The 19,661-nt window shown below is 51.4% G+C and overlaps 6 protein-coding genes across 6 annotated transcripts; 1 reads left to right on the top strand and 5 right to left on the bottom strand.

Moving 5' to 3' along the window:
- Nucleotides 1–340: 340 nt before the first annotated feature.
- Nucleotides 341–2,371, bottom strand: MYCGRDRAFT_90047 (uncharacterized protein; the record flags this gene model as incomplete). The annotated part of the gene is made up of 7 exons (XM_003856639.1): nt 341–420; nt 472–556; nt 608–695; nt 871–942; nt 1,287–1,318; nt 1,373–1,470; nt 2,335–2,371. 7 exons carry the CDS (start codon nt 2,369–2,371, stop codon nt 341–343), a joined length of 492 nt encoding a protein of 163 aa, XP_003856687.1.
- A 1,323-nt stretch (nt 2,372–3,694) lies between these two features.
- On the bottom strand, nt 3,695–4,552 carry MYCGRDRAFT_90046 (uncharacterized protein; the record flags this gene model as incomplete). The annotated part of the gene is made up of 3 exons (XM_003856638.1): nt 3,695–3,837; nt 3,888–4,404; nt 4,460–4,552. 3 exons carry the CDS (start codon nt 4,550–4,552, stop codon nt 3,695–3,697), a joined length of 753 nt encoding a protein of 250 aa, XP_003856686.1.
- Nucleotides 4,553–5,955: 1,403 nt separating this feature from the next.
- On the bottom strand, nt 5,956–10,845 carry MYCGRDRAFT_34426 (uncharacterized protein; the record flags this gene model as incomplete). The annotated part of the gene is made up of 7 exons (XM_003856637.1): nt 5,956–6,937; nt 6,993–7,600; nt 7,704–8,004; nt 8,058–8,497; nt 8,699–9,730; nt 9,796–10,633; nt 10,685–10,845. The coding sequence occupies 7 exons, from the start codon at nt 10,843–10,845 to the stop codon at nt 5,956–5,958; spliced, it is 4,362 nt and encodes a 1,453-aa protein (XP_003856685.1).
- A 962-nt stretch (nt 10,846–11,807) lies between these two features.
- On the bottom strand, nt 11,808–13,765 carry CYP-4 (putative P450 monooxygenase; the record flags this gene model as incomplete). Its single annotated transcript, XM_003856636.1, has 3 exons — nt 11,808–12,738; nt 12,798–13,241; nt 13,294–13,765. The coding sequence occupies 3 exons, from the start codon at nt 13,476–13,478 to the stop codon at nt 11,808–11,810; spliced, it is 1,560 nt and encodes a 519-aa protein (XP_003856684.1).
- Nucleotides 13,766–13,969: 204 nt separating this feature from the next.
- On the top strand, nt 13,970–15,777 carry CYP-21 (putative P450 monooxygenase; the record flags this gene model as incomplete). The annotated part of the gene is made up of 4 exons (XM_003856955.1): nt 13,970–14,857; nt 14,917–15,041; nt 15,107–15,596; nt 15,655–15,777. 4 exons carry the CDS (start codon nt 13,970–13,972, stop codon nt 15,775–15,777), a joined length of 1,626 nt encoding a protein of 541 aa, XP_003857003.1.
- A 924-nt stretch (nt 15,778–16,701) lies between these two features.
- Nucleotides 16,702–18,092, bottom strand: MYCGRDRAFT_98820 (uncharacterized protein; the record flags this gene model as incomplete). The annotated part of the gene is made up of 3 exons (XM_003856635.1): nt 16,702–17,416; nt 17,478–17,799; nt 17,856–18,092. Coding segments are annotated over 3 exons (1,135 nt in total), but the record flags the coding sequence as incomplete, so codon positions are not given.
- Nucleotides 18,093–19,661: the final 1,569 nt, after the last annotated feature.

Genomic DNA, 19,661 nt, shown 5'->3' with positions numbered 1-19,661 from the left:
ATATATATAAACGCTATTCTAGTATATATCGCGGTCTAAGAGCTATTAGTTATATATGTCGAGCGATTATAAGAAGAAGGATAACATGATGTTATTCGCGACCCTATGGCTGACATTATCGCTGATACTACGGATCTATATTTATTATAAACTAACCTTCGAAGATAAAGACAGAGATGAGTTAATTACTTAACATTAGGGGTGAGGTTATGGACGATCTTATCGTATAATTGGATTCGGGCGCTGCGTGCCGGGGTATAATAAAACTGCAGACTCCTCCTGCGCTATACGCTCGCTTATAAGGTTATTTGTAAGGTTATGCTTAACCTTATTAGACACCCTAATTAATCTGGTCCCTTAGCTTCGGACTATCTAAGAACAAGTCCCAGCCCAGGCACTCCTTGATTTCGAAGCATTCGGCTGTAATAAGGTCAGCGATGATATTACGGAGGATAACATAGATGACTTTACCATTCCTAAGATCCTTGCAGATCGCGCACGGGAAGGCCTTATTCCAGATAGTCTTGCAGTGCGCCATAGCCTCGGAGTATTTCACCTTTAATAAGGTTAGTAATAAGATCACTAGTAATGTTAGTAATAAACTTACGTCTCCCTTCCTATAAATAACCTCTCCTCCCTTGTTGCCCCTCTTCTTCTTCGACTTAATATTGCCCTTATACATAGGGAATCCAGGCCTGTCATAAGGTCAGCTATAATATCATCCGTAGTGTTAGGTATAATGTACTTAGATCCTGCAATTTCCGCTAGCGTGCGCGCTGATTTGCTACTAGTTCTCGGATGTCCAAAGGGGTTTTTATCTCTGCAATAATGTTAGCTATAAGATTACCTATAAGCTTATAGATAACATACTGCCCGTCAGTCTGCTCTTCCGGCGTTTTATTAACATCTTCCTCCCGGCCGCGTTTCTTCGGAGTAGCAGGGCTGTAATAAGGTTAGCGATAATATTAGGCGTGGGATTAGGTGTTATACACTGTGCTAACAAGATTACTAGGCTTGCCGCTAGCCTTCTCTGTAGCTTCGAAGATCCGGCGGTATTAGGCTAGGCGATAAGGTTAGGAAATAGTCGGCGGTAAGGTTATAGATAATGTTACCCTTAGTCTTAGCGATAACCTTAGACGAGTAGCTACGATCTCTACCCTTCTTGTACTCTCTATCTCTGCCTTCGCCTTAACTAGAAACTCGGATTCGATGCTAGTAATAAGGTCAGCTATAACATTAGGTATAACATTAAGTAAAATTAATTTCTTACTGCTCCCCTTACGTACTACTTAAGGTTAATAAAGGATGTAGAGCGATCCTAAGAGGGTAAGGTTAGCGGTGATGTTACGGATAAGGTGATTAATAAGCTCACGTTGCACAGTCTCGCCTTGTCCCAGCCCTCTAACTTGTACGGGAGAATCGACTTAAATCTATCCTCATCGTCCGAGCTAGAATCCTCCTCTAGTCTAACTATAATAAGGTTAGTAGTAATGTTAGGGATAATATTAAGTAGAATAATATTCCCTACTTATTTCTGCTGCGTAATATAGAACCGGTGGTGTAGGGTTTTTCGCGTCCCTTAAGGTAGATAAGAACGCCTCCTTAGTGTACCTAATAATGTTAGCGCTAACCTTATAGCTAATATTAGTCTCTTATATACTTCCACTTCTTCGGCATTAGACAGATTACCTAACCCTTCGGCACGATTATATGCTAATGTTTATCCTGCCTAGAAGGTTAGCTATAAGCTTAGCGCTAAGGTTATAGATAATAGTATACTAGCTTAAAACTCTTGCCTCTAAACTCTAATCTATTGTTATATGCCTTAACTATCTTCTTATAGTATTTCTGCATAAGGTCAGCGATAACCTTATGCATAATGTCCTGTGTGTCCTTACCTGTTCCGTTAAAGCTAAAGTTTAAGACAACGGTCTCTCTTTCGCCATCTTGTTATGTAGGAATTCGGATCGGTAAGGTAAGCGGTAAGGTAAGCGGTAAGGTCGCGGGTAAGGTCGCGGGTAAGGTAATAGGGTCCTTAAAACTCTCGATTCTTAATAATGCTGTTAAGATGTTAGCATTCCTATAAGGTTAATCGTAATGTTAGGGATAACATACCTATTAACTACCTACAGGGGTAGGTAGTAAGGTGGATAGTAAGACAGTAGAAGGAACGGTAGAAGAAGGTAAGAGCGAACTTCTCGAATCCGCGCTAGTAGTCTTGGCATGCTGTAGAATACGCACTGGTTTAATATATTCGTAGTAAATCCTAGCGCCTGACCTTATCGATAACCTTAAGGGATCGATTTTCCAGCTACCCCGCAGAGCTCGGCTCACAGTTCCGCTTCCGGCATGTGAGTTCCGCTTTTGGCATGTGAGCCGAAGTTTAGCGCTGTGAGCCGAGAGATTAGCGCTGTGAGGTCAGCAGGGCCCTGGACTAATGCCTGACCCTGCAGAAGAGGGACCAATCGAAAGGTGCTAACGCTCAGTGGTCAGTCGTACCACCTCATCAGTGAACTCATCAGTAAGGCCACTGAGCGTCAACGAGAAGTGCTGACGATGCACACATGCGATGGGCAGTCTGGACGTGTTGTGACCGTATTGTTCCGCTTGGTACTACACCACGGGTCCCCTCGGCCTTCGACAGACATGCACGCTGACTTTCTACATTCAGAGGCTTCAACCTTTGCACGTGGTACGGTACCTGCGATGGTGACAATGCCAATCTGGTCCTTGCTGGGCTGTATCCTAGTTCTGCAAGCGTCAGGTCGTATTGGTGAGATCCGTGATTGACCGATGAAGTGATGAGGTGATGATGAGAGTCCCACGACGAATCTCAGCACTCCTCACCCCTCCTGATGTTGAAGAGTCTCTGCGTAGCCTGGTCAGGTCACCGGAGGCCGTCGTTCGTCTCCCGTTGATAAGCAACCTTCAAGCCTCTGTGCCACTTTCTTCTGACCCTCAACAACATCGCTCACGCTCGAACAAATCAAGCGTCCAAGATACACCAAGATCTGCCACTTCGAATCCATCACACAAGACACGGAACGTCTACGACAAGGCAAGATGAATATCACTACCTACCTCAAGGTCATCGCGTCGCTCGTCGTCATGGTGGCCGCCATGCCAGTACCGGAGGCGGGCCAGGAGACAACCAAAGATGAACCATGCAACGTGAGAGCTCTCGACCCCCAATGGTGACCACTCACAGCCTTGCAGATACAAGATTTCTTGCAACAGTTCTTCTCGCCTCCGAATTGCCCACCGTAATTCACGCACAACAATGATTCCCAGGCCGGTGGCACCACAACAGATCGGCCACGGCAGAGAGGCTCGGGCAGGACCGATTGTGCGGGATCTTGGTTGGAGAAGACGGGAGCGGTGGACAAGGAGGAAGGTCGACGGAGAAAGAAGGGAAGCGAGAGAGACCGACTGGGAGCGGAGAGAGGGATGTATCTCGATTTGTCGCGTTTTATTGTTGGTTCGCTTTTATCTCAGAATACGGTATTCGAGCTCTTGGAATCGTGCTGCTGTGTTGCTTCACTACACCAAAGTCGTGAGCTTGCGATCGTCATTCCTTGCTGGTCGATCGAACAATTTTCGAAGAGATCGATGCAGAACGCTTTCCGTAGATCGGACGTCAAGCATCCGCCTAGAGTCGCGAATAATTCGCCCTTCTCTGCAACCTAGTTATCGCTCAACTGCCGGGATTGTAATCGGCCGGCGTGGTGTCATTGACTTGCAGGCAACCTGGGCCTTCGTATGTGGCCGTGAAAATCTGCGTTCCGTTGAGGACACAGTTGTATATCTCCGAGCCTCCCATGAGGTGGGTGGAACCATCTACTCGAAAGATCAGAAGGAACACGATGCGTCTAGACGCTCAAACTTACCTTTCTTCTTGTATGAGGCATTGCTAAAAGACCAAGGGGTGAAGCCGGCATTGCGCTGGCCCGAGAGCCCGGCTTCAGTCACGAGCAATTGGGACTCCACGACCCATTCTGCATCGGTCATGCTCAAAGGTACCTTTTGATCGGTATAAAGCGTGCGATGCTCCTTGCCAGTTCGGTGGTTGCGAATGTACGACATTCCAGCTGACTCGTTGTAGGCAACTACACGGGCCGTGAGCACATCGCCGGCCTGGTAGTCAGAGTCTTCGTAGTAGGTGGGATCATTTGGCACCCACTCGGACCAGGCGGAGTACGACAGCGTTGTTTTGCCGTCAGTCTCGGAAGCGTAGCACGATATTCCGGTTTGCAGAAGGCCAGAATCCTCCGTGAATGCACTTATGCCGACCCAGCCGTTGTTGGTGTATGTCACGTAGTCGTACTTCGGGAGGCCGACCGAGCACTTGGGAAGAACGATCTCGACGCTGGCTTCAACGATGTCGGTGTCGTAGCTTGCACCGCCCTAGAAGTTGTTAGACGGACATTCGTTCTGCCGACCGAAATGTCCTTCTCCATACCGCATAGTTGCTGTAATGGTCGCGATGAGGAGTAAACGCATGAACGGTCTTTGCTGCGAAGAGCGAGCCCACCACGGCAATGTTCGATAGCATGGTGTGAGATTTGATGCGCAAGGAGGCGTGAAGAAATGGGTTCTCTTCTTAGGAATGCGTTTGCAAAGGACTTTGTCAAAGATTTGTTCGAGCGACGATACCCGTGCAATCGCTGGGGCGGAAGGGTGCATATAAGGATACAAGTGGTTGGTCTGCTGAAGTGCAAGTCTGTGGACGGAATAATTACAGGCAATCGCGTTGGACCACCTTCCCAAGGTCTAGAATGTCTATTCCGGGACACCGCCTGATGCGACAAGGTTCCTTTCAAGGGGAGGCGGTTGTTCCCCTGGTTAGAAGTATTCGAAGCCGGGATGATCTCGTATCCGGCGCTGCGTCCGTGCGAGTAGACTGAGTAAAACCAATGATCTTCCATATTGACCTAGTCTCGTTGACACTCGTATTGGGACCCTTTCTCAGCATGAACAGGAAGGCGTTGCGTTCCTCTGGACCACCTTCCCAAGGTCTAGAATGTCTATTCCGGGACACCGCCTGATGCGACAAGGTTCCTTTCAAGGGGAGGCGGTTGTTCCCCTGGTTAGAAGTATTCGAAGCCGGGATGATCTCGTATCCGGCGCTGCGTCCGTGCGAGTAGACTGAGTAAAACCAATGATCTTCCATATTGACCTAGTCTCGTTGACACTCGTATTGGGACCCTTTCTCAGCATGAACAGGAAGGCGTTGCGTTCCTCTGCTGAATTACTACGCATCGAGTCCAGCATGACCAGGACTGTGGATTGTTGCAGATGCGGCCTCTCTGGTCTCGTCGATGCCACGAAAGTGGAGAATGACTTGTCAGAGCGATCGACGAGGACACGGGGAGTTTCCAGCTTCGACTAGGCTAATACATACCCACCACGCCTGGCGTGACTGTCCAGTTGCCCCCAGTGAACACTAACTGTCGATCAAGCTCGTGCTGCGCCGGATCGATGTACACCTTCATGGCGACTTTCCTCTCATTCTCAATCTCGAAGACTCGAAGGACCATGTAGATCTCCGCGCGCGTGGCTTTGTTGTGGATCTCCGTCATCTATAAACTGATTAGCTTCTCTGTCACAAAGGCGTTTTGTCGTTTTCTGACCCTCTCATATTGCCCCTTGCTCATGTAGAACGGGGCCTCACACGATCCTGTCGTTGTCTTCACCTCGATGTAGTAGAACGGGCGACGTCCATCCCACTCATTGCTTGCGAGGTATCCACGATCGATGAGAAGTTTTGTCAATTCGCCGAGAACGTCGTCGTAAACGAGGTCTGCAGTTTCCTTCCCGCTCCACCTCTCGAGGCCTGTGTAGTCGGGATGTACAGAGACCCGATGTCGGATGGTGCTCTGCCAGTTTTCACGGCTCCAACAGCGTAACGCGGGGCTGAGGTTGCTGAAGATCTCGAATACCTGTACTTTGGTTAGCTTACTGCCCTCTTCCGCGTCGATGCCTCTTCAATTTACTCACGTAGAGTTCCCCAGCGGCACCGATCTCAAAGTTACGCTCGCCGGCGTTGATAGGGTGGTATCGATCTGTCGCTTCGAAACCATTGTAGCCTATGGCATCATCCTCTGGAAGTGCGCTGCGTAGTGCAGACATGCTGAATGTCCCCTTTGAAGGGAAACGAGCAGTCCTCGCAGCTCGTACCACCTTTTGGAGGAGTTCTTGGTATGTACTCGCGTTAGAATGAGGAGCGCTCGTGCCAGGAGAAAACAGCGGCCGGCCGAATAAGCTACCTCGGGAACCAGTGTAGGCCCGTGAAGATGTCACAGTCTCTTCTTCCTCCTCGCTCGAGACAGGCTCCTCGGAAGTGTCGCCGTTGGGACGTGGAATACTCGTGCGGGGAGCAAACCTCCATGAGCTAAGCCCAGCGCCTCCGAAGACAACCTCGGGCTCTGGGGCTGAGGGGGAAGCTTGTGAAGCTGGAACGGCCTCATCCTCGCTCGACACAGACTCATCGTCGGTATCATCGTGATTGTCAGTCTCGGGATCTGCATCGGCAATTGATAGTTGGATGATCCCCTGGTGGTCGAGAATCGGGCTCAGCACCGCTGGAGTGACACTCAATACTGCGATGAGGACACTGATCAAGGATCTATCGACACTTTCCTCGATGTTTGTGGTGGGATGCTGCATGATCCAGGCTGCCAGTTTCTCCGGTAGTTTTGAAGCATAGCAGACCTGTTGCTTGGCCTTGTTTCGAGGAACATAGACCGTGATGGCATCGCCAAGTTCCTCGATGTGCACGTCTCCTGCCTGGCTCTCCAGTTCGACTAACTTCCCGTCTTGGAACAAGCTCGACACAGACCGAATCTCATTTGTCGCCAAGGTCCTCAAGGATCGGAGTTCCTGATAGAATCCAGTTCCATTCATGGCGTATCGAGGACTGCGGAAGTTTGCCGCAACGCTAAAGAACGTTAAGACTCAAGTCTCGCTCACTATGAGCGCGACAGAATACTCACCGGAGGAAGGCATAGGCCTTTCGCTTGAGATCTAGGTTCGAAAGAACCACTGGCCGTGTGCTTCCTGGTCCCACAAACGTCCTCTCCTTCACCGCCACCGAAAGACATCGATTCGCTATTCGCGTCCATTCAAGAAACGGTCGCAGATCTTGGACTTCCTCCATCTCAAAGTCGAGAAGCTTGATCAGACCGCTGAACTGCTTGATGAGATAGTCGCGATCTCCAACACTGAAATCAGCGCCAGCATTCGCCAAGGTTTTGCTTCCATCCGGAAGACGGATTGGGAAAATGCTCTTCCGCAACAAAGGTTCCCGGTCAACCTGCTCCGTGCTCGACTGCAGAACCGAATTAAGGCACCGTACTGCACTTTTCACTTCGGTAATTGTAGTTTCTGACCCCATTCCCAGTATTTCGTCGTATATTATCTGCAGGGTCAGCCGCTTGACCCCGATGATGTCCACGAAGAAGTTTTCCAAATCTTCATAGTCTTGCTGAAGTGTTACCTTCCCTTTGATGGAGGTCGAACTGGACCAAATGCACTCGCTAGTGCTGCACCACGTACCAGACTCTCCCTTGGGCACGAATATGAGTTTTCGGTCGCTGAAAGCCTTCCTGTGATTCGTCAGATTGACATGTCTTTGGCGCCTGCAGACACCTTGATACTTGCCTCACACCATCCTTCATTGCCGTCCAGCCCTCTTCATCGCCTACAGTTGCAGCGATGCGTCTATAGAGGTCCAAGACTCGGTCGTAATCCTGTTCGTCATATTCTGCCAAGTGTCGTAACTCTTCTATCAAATCGTCCAGGATTGCGTTGTTGAGCCCAAGAGTGTCGCAGAAGAAGCGAGCGACATGTTTCGTCTGCTCAATCCCAAAGCACTTGGTGTATATGTATTTCAGTGAATGCTTGGTCTTTGTATCTGTTGGACCATCCCAGAAACAGTCTTCGGTTGCGGCCCAGAGGAATGAACGGCCATGCAAGGGTGGAATATAGACAAGATCAGGAGTCTCCCTGCATCGGCGTCAGTGAGATTTCGCAGTGAATGAAGTAGATGTATTCCATACCTCACGGAGTACTGCGCACGCTCTCGGTCTGGTGATGCAGCACATTTAGCATAGATAGCAACGTAAACGTCGATCAGTCGTTCATGACGAGGGATTTTAGGGCAGTCCTTATTTGATATCTTGACCCAGAGCAAGACATCCAAGAAGAACCGAAGGTCATCATCGATACCGACAGAGAAGGCCTCATGGAGGAAGTCCCACTTCACAAGAAGCTGTGCAGATGCCATGTCTGGGTAAAGGTCCAGGAATGGGAATCGTTCTTCGGGCTCCATGAAGCGTTCGCGATGCGCTTTCAAGGCTGCAAGTGGAATGTATGTTTGCTGCAGACTCCATGGAACGTCCAGTGGAGGCGAACAAAGTCTGCTCGCACACATGTCCATTATTTGAAGTTTGAGCTTGCCGTTCTTCAAGATCAGGGATCCTTCGTACTTCCAAAGGTGCTCTAGTAGACCAAGAGCTTTGTCTGGCCTGTGCGTGGCAACATACGTCCATGCTTCTGACAGCTCTTTGCCGCCTCTCGCGACGAGGCGCAGTCGCTGCCTGACCTCGAGAGTCTTGTACAGCCACTCGTTCCATGAAGGGCATCCTGGGTCTGCGCCTATAGGAATATCACTGAGATACCATGGATGGACAAAGGCGACATCTAGGCCTGGGAAGCCGTGGCCTGCCTTCAGAAGCTCAGAGGCACCATATAAATCTTTCGTTGGTAGGAAGACATCTTCCTCGCGAGGATTCCGGAGCAATTCCTCTGAGGTGTAAAGGCGATAATCAGCAACATCCGTTCTGGAAAGCTCCGGCTCGCAAAAGTGAGAGAGATACAAGAAGTGGGCGTGAGTCCCTATGTCTGACGAAAGGCTTCTGCGTTTGACAGGCTTGCGAACAGCGGCAACAATGAGGCGCCGCAAGCTGGTCACTGATGGCTCCTCAACGCCATGTTTCATGAAGAATTCTCTGCGATCGATATTGGCGGCCGCTCGAGAGTCCAAGATTCTGATGTTGAGACCCGAGGGCACTTTAATCCCTCGAGCGGTTGGCAAGTACAAAGCTCCACTTTCCAACGAGGTCCAGTCGCCGCTACTCAACGGCACGAGCTCCAAGCCTCGCAGTCGGCTGTCGGCAGATGAAAAGTTCGTCCGGAGGAATTGCGCCATTCTTGAGTGCCAATGTTCGCTCGTGGACTGTGATTTCATGATGGACTCTGTGAAATTTAGGTCAGCACGCACCAAGATCATGGCAAGATCGAAGTTCATCGATTCGAGACCATAGTGCTTCAGTGCAGCTCGAGCTTCGGGCGCATATGCTGGGCTTATGAAGGCGCTTTGAGCATCATAGTCGAGCAGCGGCTTCTCGGCTTCGTCCAAGAAATTCGAATGAGGCATGACGACAGAGTCTATGCGGCGAAGCTGATCACCGTGCCTGGCCTTGAGCATTGGTACCTTACACAGTCGTTGTTGAATCTTGTCTTTCAATGCTGACCAGAACACTGCGTTCTTAGACTGCGGAGATGGCAGAAAGTTGGGCCAGGTGTAGCACAGCTCAGGATGCCCGCAGAATTCAGTCACAGCCGTCTTGAATGCATCGGCTATGGCGTTGAGTAGGTCGCGATTTCTTCGTGAGGTGGTCATGATGTCTTGACGGCTAGCGGTTGTGTCGAAATCGGAATGGATGATAAACTAAACGACATGTCAATCAGGACTCGCGAAGCGGTGGACTGGATAAGATATGCGGTTGGCCATACTTCAAATTCAGACTTTCGAACGGGCAAGAAGGCAAACAGTTCCTGCTTCTCGAGAAGAGGTTTCAAGTCATGCGTCAATGGAAATGCCAGTATGACCTCAGCCTCAGCAGCAGCACCTCTTGATTCGCTCGCGGACAAGCCGGTCGCTAAGTGCGTTGTGACGTGGAATCGCTTCGTGTCTTTCTTTGTTGCTCCGGAGTGCGTCGTGTGAACAATCTCGAGACGAAAGTTCTGATCGTTTCCTTTGTCGCATTGGAAGAGCTTCGAGCTTGCCTGATGATCGTTGGCATCGTAGAAGCTGACGTTTATTTTCTTCAGCTTGCGAAGAAAAAGCAAAGAAGTCTCTTGGAGGGATGAAAGCTGCTCAAACACCGTCTTGCGGATGTCGTTGAGATGCTCCGCGCCTTTTGTCTCATGAAGGTAGAGTGTCATCCTGGTCATTGGTGATGGCAGAGTCTCTGAGGTTTCATGCCAGATCGGCACCACCATACCCAGGCCGGAATCACCCTTTTTATGTTTGAAATCGAAGGAGAAGTGACCGGATTGGACGTGAACTTTCCACGCGGCAATGAACACTGATTTGAATCCAATACCTTTAGCGCCAATGTAGCCGTGCGTTGTAGACTTGGAGCTCTGTCCCACGGCACAGATAGCCGTCAAATTTTGCAAGGTGAAGCCATCCTCGTTGCATTCGACGACGATCCGATCGGAGTAGACATGGAAGGACACGAACGGAGCAGCTCCAGCAGCGGTAGCTTTCTCAAAACAATTGTCGTCGGCATTCTGAAGGAGCTCAAATACAAATCTGGCATCGCTGCCATAGATGTTCTGAGCGAGCCTGGCAGAACAGGGTCAGCAGGACTTCAAGCAGGAGGAGATGATAGCTCACGTTATGATTGCATGCCCTGCAATCTTGTCCTTTGCAAGGAGACTTTCCTCGACCAAGCGTCTGGTGTCTGCATCCATACGTTCTAGTACTGCATCGGGCAGGTGCCCAAGGTCTTTGGCAATCTGCTGTACGGCTGCCTTTGCGATATCGTGGGAGGCCATAGTCGTTCAATTGTTACTATAGATTGTGAGCATCGGACGGTAGGACAACGAGGCAGACGCATTCTGGCAGGATATCGTTCAAGTATTCTTGGGCAGACGCCCATTGATCGCATCGATCGAGCGCCGTGCAGCGACAAGGTACTAGACGCCAGAGCTTCCCCTGCCGTGCATAAGTCTGCATCGCTGAGGCGGAGCATGCTTTGCCGCTGAGATGCTTGCTGTCACATGCAAGCAAAGACACGCCCATGAAGACATGCGTAACAGGAAGCTGCGGACGAATTCTTCGCCAGGCGGACATTCGTAGAACTGAGTACAAGCCGCGATCGGACTGACCCAGACTTTCTAGCCTGAGAAAGGTCCAATTTCCGTTCCGGTGCTGAATATCGCTCAACGAGGCATGTTCGAGCGACAAAGCATATCGCTCAAGTAGCTGTGCCGCAAACACATGCCTGTTGCCTCGCTTCGTGCTTCAATCACAGCTGAGCTGCCCGGCCGGCGAGCCATGTCGTGATCGGAGACCATGCGAGTCGCGAAGTAACATAGCATTGTAGTGGTACAAACGTCGATGGTAGTGTAGATACATGGACGCAGGAGGAAAAGGTCTCAGTCTGATCGATCGGTTCGAAGTATGGGTCGAGGACCGGATATTCTACATGACTCAGCATTGAACGCCTGAGGCATCCCCTCCGACCTTTAATGGACCGCAATCCCTTCTCTTACCTTCGTCGCCTTATCGCCCAGATGGCAACGATACGCACGATGGTGGTCGAATCTATCTCTCGTCTCCCCTGCAGCGTCGCCCGAGAATACGACGAGCCTGGCGGCCAGTGACCAGGAGCAAGAGCAAGAGCAGGGCCGGAAGCAGAAGCGATGTTGCAGACGACTGGCGGGAAGTGATGTACGGCATACCAAACAGATCAAGTCTTCGACAAAGTCTTCTCGCTCCGCTTCGCTCCACTCACTCATCCAGTGATGAGTTCAAACCGATCTTTCTTGCCGCTGACGACAAAGTCCCATTCGATTCCTTGCACCTCTTTCCTCGGGACGATCTTCACCGGGTACTCTTCAATCGGAGGTGTCATGGACGCTGCAATTGCCCAAGCATTCAGCCGAGGAGTCCACCAATAGCCCTTGACCGGAATCATATCGACGCGCATGAGCAGCATTGCGGCCACGGACAGAATTTCTGCTGCGGCAAAGTGTCGACCGGGACATATGTTCGGCGAAGCACCAAAGGACATGAACGAGGACGCCCGCGGCTTGTTGGCTGAAACATCCGCTGCATCTTTCTGGAAGTGCAAAGGATTGTAGTCTGCCGCCTGCTGGCCCCAATGTCGCTGCTCGCTATTGATAGATGGCGCGGACATCTGCAGAACGGATCCCGCTTTGAGGAGATAGGATCCGTCGAGCACGACATCCTCGTACACCATGCGAGTCGGAGCACCATTGGAGTGGACGCGGAGGCTTTCTTGAAATGCGGACACAAATATTGGACAGCTTCCTCGGATGGCTCCAAGATCGATCGAGTGGACGTTGGTCATGGGATCGACAACCACGGCATTTTCTTCGATCTCGCTGCGTACTTGCTGGAGAAGCTGTGGGCGTGAGTAAATGTCGAACAAGGTCCAGAACGTCGACGGTACGGTATTGGAGAGGACGCCGATATTCAACGCCGTTTCTAACCTGGCAATGTCGTGATCAGAAGCACCGGCCTTCACTTGTGTATTCCTGCGCGCGATGGCAAGTTCCGAGCATGCTTCATCGTCGTAACCACCCGACTTGGCAAATTCAAGCATGGCCTTGACGACAGTTTCGCGAGCCAGGTAAGCCTTTCGCGCGAGAACTGATGGGAATATCTTGGCAAGTAGGATGCTGAGATGAGATTCGAAATACCTGTGAAGGAGTCAGCTCATGCTCACCTGCCGTTGCACTGCATGTCATAGTCATCCTACCAAAAGTCCTCGCGGACCTTTTCCGATCTGAATGGATTCTTGGACCCCCATATGGCCTCTGAGCTGGCAGTCGTAATGGTACGTTGACACCATTGGTGTAAGTCCAGAGTCTTGGGCGCATCCTTGATCATGTCGTCAAGCAACGGTCCCAACTTTCGCAGCATCGTTCGGTTCATCTGGTCCAGTCCACTACCGAGCATGGTCGGAATCATAGCATGCAGCACCTCCTGATTGACACCTTTCCCGCCAGCTTGGGTCTCCTGGAGCAATCTCAATCCCGGTCCGTTGATACCAGCCATGCGGTTAGCTGCTGCTGTCAAGAAGGGATCGAAAGCGATGATCTTATGACTCTTCTGAACCGCGGCCACCATTCTAGCCGAGTTCACGACATACAGTCGATTCACCAAGAGATCGAGGGTGAATATTGGAGCCGAAGTTTGGTGTCTAGAATTCGTCAGCATGTCGCTCCTCGTTTCCAGATCTTCATCACACTTACGCAATCTTGGCGTAGTATGGGACGCCATAGCAGAGGATTCCCAGAGCATGTCCTACCAACGGAACCCGTGGCGTGAGATGTGGAGGCTCTCGCCGGTCGGGCTGACCACGTGCGACAAGGACGATAAAGAAGATGACCAGTGCGACAACGGCAGCCGCCGTAGGAGAGATGGCTGAAGCGATCATGGCCGGCTGGAATATTCAATCCTTTGCAGATGTCGATTCCGCGGGCAGCAGATAATGAGAATGGTGGACCTGGCGACTATAAAGCTTTCGGCGGAGTGCGTCAGTCGCCAGATATAATTTGAAAGGCATCCTCCGGCATCGAGTTCTCCATGGCTCACTGTACGGTTCTACGCTATTGGTGGCTATTACTGCGGATCAAACGAGTACGGGTATCATGCAAGGCTGTCGATGATTGCGAGGCTGGAAGATAATGCATCCTTCGCAACTTCATGCAACCACACTCCACCGTGGCATACAGTGTGGTGGATCGAGAGAGTGGTGAGCCTGAAGGAGCTGATTCACAGCCGCAGTGGGTCTAAACAGTGGCCCGATCAGGTTGAAGGAGCCGGACTCTGGCACTGATAACTCATGGACGGTCCCTCTGGTCAGCACATTGAGCGACTGCTTCACGATTTTCCTGTTCTACCGCTTCAAATTCCGTCCGTACAACCATGGACTCTGTCTCTGGACTCAACAACTCATTCGGGTTCACCGCCATTGACGCACGGCGTCATCTCAATGGTATCGGTGTCGATGTGATGCGAAGCGACGACATTTTGAAAATTACAAAGCAACCGTTTAGAGCCTTGACCGTGTTGCTCCTCTCAGCCATTCTACTATCGCTTGTGGCAAGAGTTTCAAGACGTTACCGCCATCTCGCCGAGTATCGAGGTCCAGGAATTGCAGCATATACCCGGCTATGGATCTGCCGGACCATCGCCTCGGGAAACTCCGCAAAGATCATGGTCGACATCAACAAACAGTATGGACCGATCGCCCGCATTGGCCCGAATCACCTTTTGACCAGTGACCCCGAACTTGTCAAACACATACTCGCTGCACGCTCTCACTACACGCGAGGAGCATGGTTCGACTCAATCCGCATTGATCCAGAAGTGACAAACATTGTCTCGGAGCGAGATACCGGCCGCCACAATCATCTGCGCCATCAGATGTCCGGCGGGTATGGTGGCAAAGAAGTGGAAAATCTGGAAAGAGATGTCGCCAGCCGGGTCATGGAGTTTGTCTCCTGGCTTGAAGAGCGAGTCACCGAATGTGGCAATGGCAAACAGCCCATTGATCTGGCGAGACCTATCCAGTATCTGACGATCGATATTATCACACATTTGTGCTTTGGCTACCCGCTTGGGTTCGTTCGGGAGAACAGGGACTTATTCAACTTCTTGCAAACGATCGAGACGCAATTGCCGATTGTGCAGCATTTCTCGGTCATCCTGGAGCTGAATACGCTGCTGCGGACTCTGGTAAAAGTGCCCTTCCTGCGGCCCTTTATCACTCCATCAGCTCGCGACAAGTCTGGAATTGGAGTCATCATGGGGGTATGTTTCTGATCTAGTTCCGTCACAAATATTGACCCTGCAGGACTGATATCTCGCAGCTCTCGCGTGAGGTGATCGACAAACGCTATGCCCCTGGAGCTCCAGCTGAGCGGGATATGCTTGGAGCGTTCAAAAAGCACGGGATCACTGCTGACGAAGCGGTGACGGAAGTCTCGATTTCCTTGTAAGTGTCTACCATCTCAAAATCTCAGCGTAAAGCATCAGGGTCTGATGATGAAAGGAACAAAGGGTCGCCGGATCCGACACGACAGCAACTTCGATGAGAGCAATCCTGCTCATGATCATCTCGAACCCAAGAGTTTACGGAAAACTTCAACAAGAAATCGATGACTTCGCCGCAAAAGGAATGCTGAATAGCCCTGTGGCCGACGAGCAGTCCCGGCAAATGCCATATCTCCAAGCCTGCATCAAAGAGGGTCTTCGCCGGTACCCACCTATCACTCAGCTGCGAGAGCGCGTGAGCCCGCCCGAGGGCGATATTTTCCATGGCCATCGAATCCCTCCAGGTACATTCGTGGGCATCAACGCCTGGGGCTTGCAGCTGGACCCGGTATATGGTCCCGATGCAGATGTCTTCCGACCTGAGCGATGGCTCGAAGCGGAGCCTGAGCAGCTCGTTGCCATGACGCAGGTGCATGGATTGATTTTCGGCTATGGCAATACGAAGTGTCTCGGCATTCCTATTGCTATGATGAACTTGAATAAGTTCTTTGTCGAGGTGCGTATCATACACAGGCGGTCATGGGTGCTGGGAGGTGAACGCTGACATTAAGTAGGTCCTACGACGGTACGATGTGGCATTGGCGGACGCTACGCAACCATGGAAGTCCTTGTGCTATGGCATTTTCTTTCAGAAGGACTTCAATGTCGTTATTTCTCGCCGGGAAGAGGCTGTGTGATAGGCTAGATAGCAGATCTACTAGTACGAACGAAGGGCCCTGAATCAGTCTCGCACGGGTTGTGTGACCTCAGGAGAAGGATGACGGAGTTCTGCGGATGAACACAAGTACGGCAAGTTGTCATCCTTGATATCAACTTTGCTCGGCTTCATGTACAACAGTAATTTCGCCGGAGGATTGAGAACCACACCGGCGAAGGATCGAGAACTACACCGGCGAAGGATCAAGGATCACGCTGATAAAGGAACAGAATCCACACCGGTGAAGGTCCAGAAGCTTTGTTGGTGAAAGCTTGCATAGGGCGCGCTCGTGCATCGCACAATGAGTATTGCCTGAGCCAGCGTGCAAGGGACATAAGCTAATGAGAATCGCCGAATATGGCAGGTGTGGAGACGGAGACTAGTCACTAGCGAACAGCTGACAAGTTGCCAGCACTAGTGGCTGGGGAGGACGGGTGATCCTCCGCCGTAGTACACGAAGCGAGAGAACTGGGGCCGCATAATGGGATTGACCTGAGATTGTTTCGCGATAGCGGAGTGGATCACTCCATGGCGGACGGCTAGGAAGGGCAGGTCATGCTTGACCGGTCGATGCGGCCTTCCAGCTGACGACGAGGCATTCATCCTTCGACGAGGTAGGCTATTGAAGTGGACTTCTTGACTCTGACGACAAATTCGGGTCCCGCCAGGATGCAGGAATTGGAAGAACAACATCGCATCGGTACATGCCGGCGACCTGGAGAAAGTTATCGGCAGGCGTTGAGGAGGAGGATTGCCATCCTTACCTAGAGGCGTTCGAGTGCTCAGACTCATTCGGTTCGATAGGGAACTCGAAGTGACAGGATATGGAAGTTTCCGCGAAGGCCTCGTCTTTCGAGCTTGGCCACTCGACCGGTCTGGCTGCAACTCAAGTTCATGGCCAGACGACCCAGCATGGCTCACTCTGGTCCATGTCAACATGGTCGGAAGTAACATTCACACATCTATATGAGGTGTCCTCTCGCGAGTCATTATCAGCATCCAATGCTTCCTCAATCTTCCCAAAGTCCACCACTGATCTGACCTCAGGCGACAGGCTTCTTGCCAATCATCAGGTACATTGGCGTAAAGAGACCGTGCTTGCCTCCGGCCACGAGCGCATCGCCTCCATCCGACAACTCTGCCGCCGTAGTCGCGGTCCCCGACGGCGCAAGACCGACAAACTCCAGCGATCGCAACAAACATCCAATGCCATATCGACCGACATGTGTCATGCGAAGGTAGCCTAAGAAGTCGGTGATGTTGCGCGAGCCGGCGAGGTTGCCCGCCAGTGGTGCATACCACGGCTTCCAGTCCGCACGCTCAGCCAGATCCTCACGCTCCTCAACTACGAAGCCCGCCTTGATCATGGCTCCGTACGCCTCTTTGGCTGGAACCATGTTGGAGATGCCGTTGCCGCGCTCGATTCCCAGTCGGATCGCTTGATGCTCGGGATCCTTGGGGTTGTACTTGTCCGTCATGACCCACTCGTAAACGCCAAAGGTTCCGCCTGGCTTCAAGACACGGTAGATTTGCGAGTAGACGCCTTCCAATGTTGGAGCGTGGCAGGTTGCCTCGATGGCATATACGGCGTCGAAGGTGTTTTCGGGGAAGTTAATTTCCTGAAGACAAATTTGATCAGCTCTCCGTAGAAGGACTTGTTAATGCAATAGCTGGGCTTACCATGAAGTTGCCCTTGACGAATGACACTTTGTGTGATAGCTTCTCTCTGGCGGCGTGGCTTGTTGCCCTCTCAATCTGATATGCGTTGTTGTTCAAGCCGACCACGTTACAGCCGGTGAATGTGGCGATCTCTCGTGCTGGTTTACCGACACCACAGCCGACGTCCAGCACAGTCATGTCCTTGGTCAGGCCGATGCGGTGGGCGAGGTAGTGCTCATGGCGGGCCAAAGCTTGCAAGAGCGATTCGTCTGGCGCAAAGCTGCAGAGGTGGAAGGACTGCGCCCAGCCCTCTTCGTACAAGTCCGTGACGAGATCGTAGTAGCTGTCAGGCCAAGTCAGCGGTGCGCAGTAAGACAGGTCTGCGTGAGGGCGGCTTACTTGTTCACCAAAGACATGTACTTGCTCTTCCGGTCGTCTCGCGCTGCTTCGTCGTCGCGGGCGACACCGTTGGTCTCCCATGCGTTGACGTAGTCTCTGGTGACGGTCTTGTGTGTGTTGTGATCCTTCTTCAGCATAGACAGGAAAGCATTGCGCTCCTCTGCCGACTTGCCATGCATCAATTTGAGCATAACAGGATCGCGGTCGACATCGGTAGTGACTGTGGTTACGGCCATTATGAATGTGAGGATGTTGGTGCCAGAAACGAGAGATGGAAACAGCAGGAGAAAGAAAAAGAGGTATAGGAACTCGATAAACACGAATCCGTTATCGATACCAAAGATCAGACCACTTTCCATATCGTAGCCGTTGCAAATTTCTCGATGCATACTGCAGGTCCCGTTGCATTGAGTCCCTTGCATGCGCACTTGTGGAGCCTCTGATCCTGAAGGATTCGGACTCGGACTGATGGCTGGTTGTGCAACTTAGTTGATCGGTACCCGAACGGTGATGATCAAGCAAAGATCTGGTGACTGTCCATAATTTGTTCTCTCCATCCATATGTTGCCACGCATGCAACACGTGGAAGTCAGATCTTGCCTGAGATTTCCTGCGATTGTCACCAACAAGCCTCGATCAGGAAAACGCCCAGACCAGCCCAGACCAGTGTAGCGCATAGTGGCTCACTCAAACGCTCGGCTACAGGCCCCTGGTGAGGATTGTGCTGGATAGCTGCAGTCGTGTGAAGCAGAGCCAAGTGGAATCAGGAACATGATTGACTCTAGTCTGGTCCGGGTCCAGATTGGAATTGGGGCATCGCGGGAGGTCAGACAATCCGGAGGTCGACTCGGGTCTCGACCATATGGACAGAACAGCATCGTCGTAGTTCACTGAACAGTGGACTGTTCCTGGGTCTGTTGGCGAAAATCGTGCGGCGAGGCGCCGGTCTCTGCACGATTTGCGGCTGCGGAACAATGTCCTCGCTGTTCTATGCGGGAAATATGACCTTTCGATCCAGGCCTTCGCCAGAGTTTGAACGCCATATGCCAATGTGCCACCGATTTGCTCCCTACTTTGTGACTTGAGGCTGAACAGTAGTTCGGAGATAGAAGATCCTGTCAATGTCTGTGCCGCCGATACAGTCCACGCCAATCTCAGATCCCTGTTCCGGTTACTCGCTTCATAGACCAATTGGAGCTGCGTTGTTTGTACATCTTCGTTCAGAGTCAAACATGAGGAAACCGCCTTTGAAAGGACTCTTGCACCTAACAACCGATTCCCTGCTCGAGCAACACCCCGGGAACGTCGACAGGCGACGCGCGGAGCATCAAATCTCCTTCACCTCGAATTCGAAATCACCGCCAGTGGTAAGAGTAATCTTCGAAGGGCCGTATTCGAAAGCTTTCCTTTCTGCCGTCAAGACATCTTCTCTTGTTCCGCACATCCACTTCGAGATGGAGTCGAGGCCGCTGAGTCCGAATCGATACCTATGGCCTGGCTTCAGAGGTCGATCCCGACGAGTTGCGAGCACCAACTCATTAGCGAAGGTGAGTGGCGTGTCCGGATAGAATGTCACCAGGTATTGATCATCATCGCCGCCAATCTGGCAATTGACAAAGCCGGACCGTTTGCCGGCATTCTCTATGTCGAGATTGACCTCTTGGCCGTCGTCAGACGTATCGTCACAGAAGAAGTTGTGCCGAGCATATCTGGGTATCTACACCTGAATGTAGACCGCGTTGGAGGATTGTGTTTCGACGTCGTTGTTGTCGTGAGAAGTGTCGAGTCTCCTTGTCTCCCTCGGTT

The sequence above is a fragment of the Zymoseptoria tritici genome, chromosome 1 (genome assembly GCF_000219625.1).
Source record: "Zymoseptoria tritici IPO323 chromosome 1, whole genome shotgun sequence".
Lineage (NCBI taxonomy): Eukaryota > Fungi > Ascomycota > Dothideomycetes > Mycosphaerellales > Mycosphaerellaceae > Zymoseptoria > Zymoseptoria tritici.
Note: the sequence above shows the minus strand (reverse complement) of the source record. Positions and strands in the feature narration are given on the sequence as shown.